This window comes from Leucopleurus acutus, assembly GCF_964270905.1.
Source record: "Leucopleurus acutus genome assembly, chromosome: 9".
Lineage (NCBI taxonomy): Eukaryota > Metazoa > Chordata > Mammalia > Artiodactyla > Delphinidae > Leucopleurus > Leucopleurus acutus.
Genome location: NC_139144.1, coordinates 96,722,797 through 96,736,721, shown reverse-complemented (window position 1 = coordinate 96,736,721; position 13,925 = coordinate 96,722,797). Strand labels below are relative to the sequence as shown.

Below are 13,925 nucleotides of genomic sequence, written 5' to 3'. Positions count from 1 at the left end.
TTCATGCACTTATTACCTTATTATATGTTTTGTCTTTCTGTTCTTTTAAAATTGTTATTAACATTTTTATTTCAGAATAGTTTAAAACTTACAGGAAGTTGCAGAAATAGTACTAAGAGTTCTCTTGGACAATTCACCCAGCTTCCCCCAATGATAACTTCTTACATAACCATTGTACATTGTCAAAACCAGGAAACTGATGTTGATATAATACTATTAACTCAGGTAGAGACCATATTCAGATTTCACCAGTTTTCACAAGCATGCTTTTTAACCCCACTTCCTGATTTTCCACCCCCTTTCCAATATACCACGCACATTTTCTTTACACCCTCGTACCCCCAGAGTGAGTGCTCTGACCCCCAGCTTCATCACTAATTCAGATTATATTAGTGGCTCCCACTGGCTGACCTCCAGGATACTTGGGACTTGCTTGGTTTTGCTACCCCTTCTTACGTTGTTTATGCCAAATAAGAGTTAATTCTTATTACTACACGCTACTGAATTGAAATAAACAGAACTGCTAAAGAGAATGAAGAAAAAAAATAAAAAGCACTCTCCACAAGATAATAATTTTGACTTCAGGGGCCACATGATCAAACACATTCTAAAGTTCCTCAAGGATGACTGACTCACAAAAATAAGGGGAGATGCCAGCATCATCTTACCCATGGCGTTGCTGTTCAGCAGCAGGGCCCCGTGGGCATTGCCATCCTCCTCCAGTGCCATGTAGTAGGGGTGGACACCATAGGAATTCTTCTTGTACTGGGAGAGTCATGGGGAAAAGTGGCAGGAGGTTAGAAGACAAAGGGGGAAAAAAGACAGAGATTGAGAAAGAAACTCAACAAATTGATTGATAAGGTGTGTCTAGTCTTCTCTGTGAAATAAACACATAAGAAACAAAGAAAGCCGAGAATTGGCCCACTTGCCTAAAAGCAGAATGTGACCATCCAGGTTGAGTGCTGGAAAGATGAAACATGAAGCATACACAGTGTGGGTGGACAGAGGCAAAGACACAGATCCCAAATGCTCTGCCCTTACCCCCGGGGGCTGGTCTCGGGAAAACATTCCCCACGTGTTCCAGTTCAAGTCTCTTCGAAAGGCTGTGTGCTCAGTTTCCCCAAAGCCATAGAGGTACTGGGAGGGGAGGCGCGTGGAGATGCGGATGAACATGTCGTTGAAGGTGAAGCCAAGGAGCTGAGAGTCCCAACTGCAACACAAAAGGGTACGCTTGCAAAAGAAATGGGCTGTTCTAATAGCTTCAAGCAACTGACTTCTCAGGGAAATTGAACTCTTGATTTCCTCCTCCCACCCAGAACCTCCCTGTTGACCTCCCACACAAAACATAAAGTCTATACGATTAAAACAATCAGAGACTCCCTCGCTATACAAGCCCAGGAGCCAGTTCTTTCTTCTATTTTCCTCTATCACTACCTCCTTCTAGTGGTCCCTCCAGAATGCCAAATCCAATCAGTCTCACCATCTCAGCTGCCAACACTTCACAGCAGGCCTAGTTTCCACCCTTGCCCCACTATAGTCCACTTTCTACACAGCATCCAGAATGATTACTTTTTAAGCATCTCACATCATGTCAACCCCTGTTTGCAATTCTTCAGTGATTCTCACTGAAACATCTTGTGACGTCTTCAAGGCCATTCCTGATCTGAAGCCACCTGGACCCCAGCCTCATCTCCCCCCACTCACCTCCTTACTTACGATACTACTGCCACCACATTGGACTTTTTTCCCCTTAATAAGGCAAGTTTGCTCCTGTTTCTTGGTCTGTGCACTGACTACTCAATTTGCTTGAAGTGTTCTCACTCCTCCCCCATCTCCATGGGGGAGGCTGCTTCTGCTCATCCAGGTCCTATTTCAAATGTCACCTCCTTGGAGAGACCACCTCTGACCACAGTATCAAACCTCCCCATAATTATCAATTACCCTGTTCTTTTTCCTGCATAGCAGTTGTCACTATCTAAACTGCTACATATTTTAACTTAAATTATTTTTGTTATTTCCTTAGTATTTTTTGTCATAAAAAGAAAGACCTCATCTTCTATAACCACGTACTATGGAGAAGACACCCCATAAACATTTGTTGAATGAATCCCTAGGTACATGCAGCTGCCTCAGGAATTATTCCCAGGGCACTAAAGATTTCTCGTAAGAACAGAAGGAAATAACTTGTTCATGAATCTGGAAATGGACAGTGTGTTGCTTTGAGCATGATATCCCCAAGGACAATGGACCTGGCAATGATACAGGTAATCATCAATTCCAAGTCAGACTAAGAGCCATTTACATTACAGTGCCTGTGCTCCTCCGGCGAATTTCAATCCCAAAAGGATTCTTCTTAATGAGGACATCATAGAGTCGACTCTCAGAGGTGCTGGATGGAACCCTGGGTATGTTGAGAGGGACTGGAACTTCATACCGGTTGTTGTTGGGATCATAAATCTAGGACCAGAGGAAACAGATTTTAGGCAAGTATAGTTGTCCTGAAACCTATACTCTTAGCAGAAACTTGATGTCTTTGACAAAGAGTCTGAACACTACATTTGTCTTCTTTAAGCTCATGATACTGGAAATTTAATTAACAAATCAAAGAACAACGTCACATTTACTATTTTGATCTGAGTCTGTCATATCTCATTTTATTTTTTAAAGAAGATGTTGGGGGTAGGAGTTTATCAATTAATTTATTTTATTTTTGCTGTATTGGGTCTTCATTTCTGTGTGAGGGCTTTCTCTAGTTGTGGCAAGCGGGGGCTACTCTTCATCGCGGTGCGCGGGCCTCTCACTATCGCAGGCTCTCTTGTTGCGGAGCACAGGCTCCAGACGCGCAGGCCCAGTAGTTGTGGCTCACGGGCCCAGTTGCCCCGCGGCATGTGGGAGCCTCCCAGACCAGGGCTCGCACCCATGTCCCCTGCATTAGCAGGCAGACTCTCAACCACTGCGCCACTAGGGAAGCCCCTGTCATATCTCATTTTTAAAGCCTGTATTACATAAACACATTCCTTTGATATTGGTTCTACCTTGGGAAATCAGTCTGGAATTTATGAATATATTCTTTATTACTTTGTGTGTGGGTTTGTGACTGTATGTGAATACCTGAAAACATTTCTGAACTGAAAAAAAATCCCCCCCAAAAAACATGATGGAATATTACTCAGCCATAAAAAGAAACAAAATTGAGCTATTTGTAATGAGGTGGATGGACCTAGAGTCTGTCATACAGAGTGAAGTAAGTCAGAAAGAGAAAGACAAATACCATATGCTAACACATATATATGGAATTTAAGAAAAAAAAATGTCATGAGGAACCTAGGGGTAAGACAGGAATAAAGACACAGACCTACTAGAGAACAGACTTGAGGATATGGGGAGGGGGAAGGGTAAGCTGTGACAAAGCGAGAGAGTGGCATGGACATATATTCACTACCAAATGTAAAATAGAGAGCTAGTGGGAAGCTGCCGCATAGCACAGGGAGATCAGCTCGGTGCTTTGTGTCCACCTAGAGGGGTGGGATAGGGAGGGTGGGAGGGAGGGAGATGCAAGAGGGAAGAGATATGGGAACATATGTATATGTATAACTGATTCACTTTGTTATAAAGCAGAAACTAACACACCATTGTAAAGCAATTACACTCCAATAAAGATGTAAAAAAAAAAACAAAAAATCAAAAAAAAAAACCCCATGAACTCTACTTGATTAAAATAATCATAGATGTCCTTGTTAAAAATGGGGTCTAAACTGATTCACTGAGTACCTACTATATTCTTACCTGATACTGTACTAGACATAAGGATCACTAAACTGAGTAAGACACAGTTATTGCTTTTAAGAAGTCCATATACTAATGGAAAGTGAAAGAGAGGTGCCCACACTACCTGAGTGATACATGTTAATGTAGAGCTATACAGAAGTATTGTGAGGTTACAGGAAAGGAAATGCCTAACAATGTTTCTGGAAGACTGAGACAGTTTCATGAGGGAAAAGGCTGAGTCTTAAAAAGATTTTCAGTCATTAAACAAGCACAGAATGAAAATCAAGTGCTTCCTGGCAGAGATATAAATGCAAAGGCACAGAGAATTAAAAGAAAGAGGCAAATATTTTGGAGAGGCTGCTATATAATCGGGAGGTAGAATAGGAAAGAATTAAACCTGGAAACTTGATCAAGTTCCTTTATTTCAAACCCATTAGGCGCTTACCACTTGCCAGTGTTACAGTGAGGATAGAAAGATAAAAGAGTATCATCCCTACATTAGAAGATGTGAAAGAGCTCACTGTCCAGGTTGACATCAGATTGTCAAGAACATTTCAAGCACTGCCACACTGGCCTGAGTCTTTCGTTTATTCTCTCAATAAACTTTTGAGAACTTACTATCTCCTAAGCTTTGTGTTACATTTCAGGAACACAGAGATGAAGGGACAAATTCCTGTCCTTGAGAAACTTACAATTCAATAGCGAAAAAGATATCAAAAACAGCCCATCGCTTGTCCTGAGATGTAATTAAATCATGGGAGAGAAAAAGATCAGTACACTCTTGTAGGTATTTCATATATCCCAAATTCAGTGTTCAGAACTGAACTCATCATTTTATTTGGCCTAAGCTCAAACCTTTTCAGTTTTCCCATCCCAGTTAATGTCACCACCATCCATATAAAGACATAAGCTAGAAACATGGTAATCGTCTTGATGCTTCTCTCTCCCTCATAGACTACTTGTAATTAATCACCAGATCCCATAATGCTACTTCTCACTCTCTCAAAGATCTCCACTTCTCCATCTCCTTTCTGTACCTGGTTTAAGCTCAGTCCCTCATCTGGATTTCCTAACTGGTAGCCTCCTAACTTGTCTCTCCTTTTTCACTCTTGACCTCCCAACCACTTTCCTTACAGTAGACACAGCAATCGTTTCAAAGTGCAATTTAGAAGGTGTCACTGTTCCATCAATGGTCTCCAATTACTCTTAGGATAATGATCTAGTATATTGTAGCATGGCTAACTTAGAAGAGCAGACTGATTTCAGGGTTCTGTAACCTTGACTAGCAAAGAATAATGGAAATGAAAAGTGCCAAGTAGGTACTTGACACGTATACTGTAAACACATACCTTAAACTGCAGCATGTTATCCTTATGGTAGGTCACATTCAGACGGAGGGAGTTCACGGGTACGGAGGGCAAAGAGGAGGCATACGAAGACTTTAAGGAGAGGACAGCTGTGGCCCCATGTAAGTCATACTGAACATCACTGACAGAGTATAGATCATTGACAAAATAGCAAAAAGGGACTCCAGGAGAACCGGATACCTGAAAAGTAAAGCCAAATCCAGCTCAGCATGAGTTCTAAGATTATCAGATATAAAGGGGCTAGAAAAGGCAACTTGCAAGGAGATAAAGATAAACCCAGTCATTTTCTTATCTACTCTTTGGTAGTGACATCAGTTTTCATTCCTGGTCTCCATGTAAAATACTTGTAAAAAAAAGTCCCACTCCCATCCTTACCTATTCTTCACATTCAGATAAAAACTCAGGTTACTTTGGAAGTCTGTCCTTTCTATGGATTTTAAGTAGTGATATAGGTGCTGGTGCTATGCTTGTGAAATTGTAGATTAAGTGTAGAGGATTTTACAAAATTACAATGAGGTACTACCTCACACTGTTAGGAATGGCCATCATTACAAAGTCTACAAATAACAAATGCTGGAGAGGGTATGAAGAAAAGGGAACCCTCCTACACTGCTGGTGGGAATGTAAATTGGTGTGGCCACTGTGGAAAACAGTATAGAGGTTCCTCAAAAAACTAAAAATAGAGTTGATATATGATCCAGCAATCCCACTCCTGGGCATATAACCAGACAACACTACAATTCAAAAAGATACATGCACCCCTATGTTCATAGCTGCACTATTCAGAATAGCCAGGACATAGAAACAGCCTAAATGTCCATCAACACATGAATGGATAAAGAAGATGTGGTACATATACACAATGGAATACTACGCAGCCATAAAAAAGACTGAAATAATGCCATTTGCAGCAACATGGATGGACCCACGGATTATCGTACTGAGTGAAGTAAGTCAGACAGAGAAAGACAAATACCGTATGATATCACTTATATGTGGAATCTAAACCATGACACAAACGAACCTATCTACAAAACAGAAACAGACTCACAGACATAAAGAACAGACTTGAGGTTGCCAAGGGGGAGGGGGTGGGGGAGGGAGGGATTGTGAGTTTGGGCCTAGCAGATGCAAGCTGTTATGTAGAAGATGGATAAACAACAAGGTCCTACTCTATAGCACAGGGAACTATATTCAATATCCTGGGATTTTAATGTACATTAACACCGTCACTATGGTTACCTCCCAGACACAGCCGCGGGCAGTACAGTTTTCTGCAGAAGCACCATTCTCATCAGGATAACAGTCTATTTTTTCTGCATCCCTTATCTTCACATCCCACTCCACCCTGTATACTTCTCCCAGGACAAGATCAATTTCTGTGATAAGGGCCACCTGTAAGAATGGGAAAGTATCAAGCAAATGTACCCTCAGGACAAAGACCTTGTAAGGTCTGAAACTTCTTTTAGGAAAGAAAATAGCAATCAGACCAGACTCTCAACAATCTAAGCAACAAAGCACTGGAGCTTACACAGAGAGAGAGAGGGCAGAGTTCTAACCAGTAACCACAGGAGAAACGGCACAATTCTATCAGAATTTGTACATAACATTTTGAAAAGAATCAGGTCAACTACACCCTTCTGTAATCACCCCTTTCTTTCCTCCCCGACTCCTCTTCTGTTCCTTATTTTGTCAGGAAGGCTCTCTTCTGCAGCCCCCTTGTAGCACAGCACACACAAGCACGTGGTGTCACCCCATACTGAGCTCATCATTTTGTCCTCCATTCCCCAAACAGCATTCCCCATTGGTCCGGAGTAGGGGCAAGAACACAGAAATAAGGATCATGTGTGGCCTGGGTTCTCCCCTCCATTCCACTGTGGAAACTTAGACAAACTATTTCAATTCCTCGGGTCTCAGTCTCACCAACTGCAGCATTGGTGAGTTGGCAAAACCGTTCCATTTGCCCCCATTTCTAGCACCCCACCCTCTTCATCTCCCCAAGCCCAGAGCCTCAAGACTTGACATTTTCTTTGAGTCCCACTCCCTAATTCAAACATTTAATGTTTTTCTATGTGTTTTTCTTACGGTCATCTCCTCTTTAATTAGTAATTTCCATAGTGAAAGTGCTCATTTGTCCAGAGGCATAAAATCTCATGCTAAGGATTATCATCCTTCTTCCAGTCCCTCCCCAGTCTACATTCATCTTGCTCTTCCCTGTACCTCAAACCCCACCCCAGAACAACGCTCTCACAACGGCACATATTGATTCAAGGATCAATATGAGACCCTTTGAGAATCAGATCAGATCCTTCTTATTTTGGCACCTAAAACCCTCCAAAATCTGACCACAAGTTAATCTGTCCAAACTGAGCCCCTTCCAAAAGTGGATCCTACCCATTCTAGTTACTCGGTACTCACAGACTAACAGAAGGCTATCCTTACTCCCGAGACTGGCTTATTCTGATACTTCCACCTTGACTGCTTTATCTAAGCAAATGCCCTTTCTAGGAAAATGGTGCTTATCTGGGGAACTTACTGCTAGCTGCCTGCCCTCTGTAAAACCCCCTTCTTACTATTTCAGTTTACAGCGCTAAAGTTCTCGATTAAGATCTATTTTTTTGAAGCCATGTAACACAGCTGTGGCCATTAATAGGTAAGTGCAAGTCCATTGGCCAAGTATTTCTTTCTTGATTTAAGGGCCTGCCCCTCCCTTCCCTTCACCTTCACCTTTCCCTTTTCCTTCCAGCTTCTTCTTCTTTGTTTATTTTTATTTGTTCTCTAACAAGGCTAGAGTGACTGGAATTAAGCCACCATTTCTAACCACAAGAGAAGAAAAGACCTCAACCCTGACAACCTTGAGCCACTGAACCAATGCCAGCAACTGACTACTTCCTAAACTTCCAGTCCCATAAGGGAAAAAAATCCCAATTTGTTTAAAATACCATTTTGCTGAGTCTCCTGTCACTTGCAGCTGAACAAATCTCTACCAGATGTACCATCTTTCAAGGTCCACCTCTAGCCCTGATGTCTCCAAAGGTTTGCTCAATGACTCTGTTAAGCTTTGAACATGAAATTGGGCAGAATATACACTAACATTTCCTTCAGGGTTGGGGTGCCTGTCCCCTTCCCAAGTTTCATATGTTTCTCCACCACCTAAATTCAAACAATAAAAGAGTTCCTTTGGTTGTATATTTATTAATATATTTATCAAACATTTAATTAGTTTATTTTTATATGTGCATCTTTCAAATGGCTTGCACTTTGCTGTACACACAACTAGCCATATAATACTTTATTTCTAACTTTATAATGTATGCACCCTCAATGTATGTTGTCAAGACAAAATGTCAAATGCAACCAATATATCATTATAGTAGAAGATTAAATTTACTTATTTTCTCCAAATTTGGACAGTCCCTCACAAACCACGCTGACCCAGCAGCTCCCAATCCCAGATCATTTGGAGCACCTGTAGCAGGGGGTGTTGGGGGAAAGGATTCCTCATAACACTAAGATTTCAGAGGAGCTGGTTACAGCCTATCCAGGAACTTCAGGCCTCATTAAAAGTGAGGAAAATTATTTTATTATTATCACCTAACCAAGTGAGTAGCCATTAGCTAAGCTTATCCAATTCTTTGACTTAAAATATTTCCTAAAAATGTATGTGTTGGAGTGAGAATCTATATAGCTCAATACAGTAAGAGAAAAAAAAAAAGCACCTCGAAATTTTAATGAATGGGAATCCCACCTCCCACCTCAACCCTTCTAGCATCAATCAATCAGCAGCTTTCAGACCCGGTTCTCCTCCAATCCTGTTCCCGACACTCCTGACTTCGCTCTTCTTCTGTTCGAGTCAGAGAGGACAGAAGACTGAGGGACAGATAAGGGAATAAAGATGAAAGGACCAGTTTACCTCCTCCCATGTCTCAGCAGCTCCTTTGTTAATCCCAGCTCTGGCCCACTCTTTATTTTTTTCTGTCCTAACCCTCTGACTCCCCACCCCAGTCTTCCGAGTGTGCTCTGGTCCTTCAGAAACCCATGCAGGGCTTCCCTGGTGGCGCAGTGCTTGAGAAACCGCCTGCTAATGCAGGGGACACGGGTTCGTGCCCCGGTCCGGGAAGATCCCACATGCCACGGAGCGGCTGGGCCCATGAGCCATGGCCGCTGAGCCTGCGCGTCCGGAGCCTGTGCTCTGCAACGGGAAAGGCCGCAACAGTGAGAGGCCCGCGTACCGCCAAAAAAAAAAAAAAAGAAACCCATGCGACCTTGGCAAGAAGGAACATCATAAGCGATGAAGAATTCTTTACAAACTATCTCAACAAAATGGGGTTTTACCTGGAGGTTAGAATCATAAGTGACATTAGGAGAAACTTGAATTTTGACACCATTGTGTTTCACTGTAACATTGGTAGGTTCCTGGGTCCCAAGGATTTTAATCTCTTTAAATGCTAAATTATTGGGGTCTGTGTAGGTTGATTGCAAAATCTTCACATCCAAGCGGTTCTGCAAAACAGTTAAGTACAAAGATCTGCCTTAAATACACAGATTCTCAAATCACTCCAATACTGTATCCTAGACCGGATACTCAAAACTGCTCCAAATGGCTCTTAGCTCTCTCGACTAATGTGTGCTCAAGTACAAACTTATTTTTCCCCTGAGGGGGGCGGAAAAAGGAGAGAGAGAGAAACACACATACAGAGAGAGAAATTTTTTAAAACTTCATTTAAAAAGACTGCTTTGATTTATCCATATCATTGCCTCTTTTTACTAACATGAATGATTCAATTATTAGGTGTTAAGTCATAAACTGAAATGTGGTCACCTATTGTCATAAATGAAGCTACAAATAAACTTACACACATACACAAACACATATGAGCTAACGGTCAGACAAAAGCCCACACTTAAGATTCATAAAAATATACTACTCACTTGGGTGACGGAGAACTCACAGAAGAGGTAAACTTTATTGGCCACAGTATCTGAAAGTGAGATTAAAACAAGTCAGACTCTGGCCTGCCCACTACAGAAGGACAGATTTCATCCTGGCACTCCTTGAAGCTACGTGTTGAGAATGACAAGATTAGAGAGAGAGTGTCCAAGGCCAAGACACTGTTTTCACTTTTCCTTCCTACCTTAACCTTGAAAAGGTTCCCTTCCAAGTGCTTCCAAGGTATATGCCTCAAGCGAAGCTATTTCCTAAGCTTGAGCCACAAGAATCTTTAATGTATTGGAGACAGATTAAGAAGCGTGGCTAGATTCGGGTGCACTAGAAAGGTGTCTTCTCACTGCCTGACTAGCACAGGTAGGTTTTACACATCATCCACGTTTGTTCATAAGTACTTGGAGGGAAGACGTGTGCACTGAATGGCAGAAACAGTCTAGAAAACATTTCTTTCAGGTGCCCTTTGATAAGACAATGAGAGCCTATATATGCAGCTGGCCAGCGGGAGAATTCTAAGAGGTAGAGACGTGTTTTCCTTCCACCTGTGGTCCAACTACCACTATTCCTGAACAGCACAACCGAAATCAAAATTCTCCTCTCGAGTGATTAATGTTACTGGGCCTGGTGAGATTTCTCCCACCGCTGAATGACCAGCAGGAGTAACTCGAAGATGCAGGTTTGGAAACGGCAACATTGTGCTCACCTTTCGTTTCCCCATCATCCCAGAAAAGTTCGCCTTTTGCTTCTTTGTTGTCATCCAGGGCAATGATAAGACCAAGAGGGTTCCTTCGACTGTGAGAAACAAGATTTATGTGAGAGGCAAAGACTTGGGACTCAAAGAATTTTGCTAAATGAGCTGTGAAGGATTCTATCAGATTTCAAATGGGACAGGTCACTAGCAGCAGATGGCTCTGCTTTTCTTCAGGCACAAAGGCAAAAGCAACAGGGGCATCACTTTCTAGAATGGGTAATGTCACAGGCGACAGCACCACTCCAAACATTAGCAATAAACATCTATGAAGGAGGCAAGAATTTAATCACCAGAATCACTGCAATAGCTACAATAAAACCTGCTGATGCTATTATTATTTTGAATACAGACTATTAGAAGAGAAAGAAATCCGAGACAATAATTGGTTCAGCCTAATCATTTTACAGCTGATACATGCAGGAGAAGTATTAACTGCAGTCAGGGGGATATATTTGTTCCCTGCCTAAGAACCATGTTGACTCAGAAAGCAAGAAAATACAATAAGGTCCATCTATATAATGACAATTTTCCTAATTTGATTATTTATTATTAGTTCATTTCGAGAGAGAAAAAGAGAACATTCTAATTATCTGCTTTATAACTCAGAATATAAAACACAAAACACTACTCAAAAGATGCTGAAATAGATGCACACAGAGAAAGAGGGAGAAAGAAGGAGCAACTGCATTTAAATCTCCCCTTATTCCGCCCCTCCTCTAGACCACCTCCCGATTTCCTACTCCTGTTGCATCCCTCACACTCCCTATTATATTCTTTCATAGGTCTGCCTTCCACTGTGCCCTGTGCCAGCCAGGTTCCAGGGTCAACAAAATCACCTGCTTTCACTTAACACACATGTACTGAGTAGCTTTCATTGCTAGGAAGTCTAAGAGATACAAAAACAAACAGACCAGAACGACATTGGTGACCTTAAATATGGTAAGAAAGATTAAACATATTCACCAAATAGTCCAAACAGAAAGTAAAGAGTGGCACAAAAGTTAAAATCCTTACAGGAGTCCACCGTGACACTTGGAGCAGTAGGTGGCCTAGATATTCTGGAGGACACTGCATACTCTTAAGGACTCACCCACTACAATACTACTTGGCCCTAGATAAATTAAACACATGGTCCCTGAAGGGTGCTAACGTGAAACCCAAGTTGACAGCAGTCCTGGCTTGCAACCAAAGAGCAGGCTAATCCTCTCTGGGGGAATGAGACCTATTTGGATCCTTGAGATCACCACATTTGGACAACCAAAAAATTACTAAATGCACGAGGTAACGAGCCAACATGAAAGAAAGTTGGAAAAAAAAACTAACAATAGATTTAGATTCCACTAAGGATTTTAGATAATAGAATTTTCAGTTACAAAGTATAGAATAACTATGACTGAAATACTTAACAATATTAAGGGAAAAAAATGTATTAAAAAATGACCAGAAAGTTGGAAGTGGCAGCACACCCTCTGCTGGAATTGTTGGGGAAGATTTCTCGCAGATGAAATCAGAGTGTAATTTGGAAGATGATTAAGAGTGTATCAGGCAAAGAATGTTGAACAGGGTAATAAGTGCTGAAGCCCAGATGCAGGGGAATAGATGAGTATGTTTAGAGAATAACAAGATTTTTGGTATGGCTGTTCTATAGGTGTGTGGTAAGGTGTCAGGAGACACAGGTTAACTTGAAACCAGATTATGATTGGCCTTGAACAACCTACTAATGATAGAATTTAGACTTTAACCTGGGAAGCAACAAATTGAGATCTTCACTTTGGAAAGACAATTTTGGTATCAGTGTGCAGAACAGCATGAAGCTGAATAGTTAGAGAAAAGGAACCCAGGTGGTATTTGGATATATAAGTATTTTCCATCAGTATCACAAAAGTTTAAATTTGAAAAATTATGGCAGTAAGGAAGGTTCAAAAGAAAAAGACTTCTAACCTCCACAAAACGACATCTATTAAAAGCAAATTAGCTAATTCATTTAGAGACACAGATGTGAATGTGTGCCTCTTCAGTACAGATGGAGTCTATAATTTGAGCATCAAAGAATCATCAAGGAGAATGAGTGACATGAAGGAGATTTGAAGTGCACAGGAAGTAATTTTTGAACCCCATTTTGCATCACAAGAAAGAAATGGCTCAGTGGGAAGAAAGAAACAGGAAATTGAGATTATAGGGGAGTGGAAAGTGGACCCCACTCCCTAGAAATGAGAATGAGGAGTCGAGTGCATAGCATGGTAGAATGATGGTCTGATAAAGGCAGGTGGAGTGATCAACAGACCCCGTTTGCCCGGAATTGAGATGTTTCCCAAAACATGAGACTTTCAGGGCTAAAACTGACATATTCCTAGGAAAACTAGGAAGGTTCACCACCCTCGGGTGGGGGGTTAAGTCGGGGGGTTAAGGAAGGACAGGATTAAGGTCTTTCAAAATCCATTTGGATGCAGTCTAAATCACAGCTTCCCCAGAAGAGGCCCACAGAAATCCAGGGAACAGAGTTTGATGACCACACGCACACACACACACACGCACATGCACACACACACACACGCACACACACACACGTGCCCCTCCTCCCCACATTCCACGTAATGCTTCAGCATCTTCTACATGGGCAACAGATGGGAACAGAAACAACTAGGTTTGTCAGCCTCCCCCTTAAAGGAAACTCCCAGCCATGCTATACCTGGCCACAGTGGTTGTGGCTGGCTGCTGTGTGGGGAAGATGTAGCCTCCTCGAAGGTGAAGTCCAATTTTGTCTCCAGGAAGTTCCATCTCCACTGTTTGCTTCCTCCATTTCACTCGGCCCCCCTGACGCACGTAGACAAATCAAACACAGTGGCATGAGCACATCACCGCTACCTCTTAACCACACGTGGAGTTATCTCCAGCTCTTTCCTTCTCCCACCTAGTTGAATTGCTATCTAGTCAGGTATCAAGCAAGAAAAGGAAAAGAATTTAAGAACAATGGGTTTTGTGATCAGCTGGGCGCTTGGGGAACATATATCACGCTGAGGCTATCTGACATACATTATACAAACTGATAGTTTTCTGAACAAGAATCTCACTTATAACCAGGCTCAAATTGTCC

At 41.9% G+C, this 13,925-nt stretch overlaps 1 protein-coding gene across 1 annotated transcript in view; it reads right to left on the bottom strand.

Moving 5' to 3' along the window:
- The window catches only part of MGAM (maltase-glucoamylase), a 98,885-nt gene that overhangs the window by 27,442 nt on the left and 57,518 nt on the right, over positions 1 to 13,925 (bottom strand). The window contains exons 21-29 of the mRNA XM_082846160.1: positions 13,521 to 13,645; positions 10,784 to 10,872; positions 10,068 to 10,117; positions 9,471 to 9,638; positions 6,378 to 6,530; positions 5,118 to 5,315; positions 2,303 to 2,457; positions 1,042 to 1,210; positions 669 to 765 (exon numbers count right to left, since the gene is read on the bottom strand). Coding sequence (XP_082702286.1) covers positions 669 to 765; positions 1,042 to 1,210; positions 2,303 to 2,457; positions 5,118 to 5,315; positions 6,378 to 6,530; positions 9,471 to 9,638; positions 10,068 to 10,117; positions 10,784 to 10,872; positions 13,521 to 13,645 — 1,204 coding nt within the window. The remainder of the gene's footprint in view (positions 1 to 668; positions 766 to 1,041; positions 1,211 to 2,302; positions 2,458 to 5,117; positions 5,316 to 6,377; positions 6,531 to 9,470; positions 9,639 to 10,067; positions 10,118 to 10,783; positions 10,873 to 13,520; positions 13,646 to 13,925) is intronic.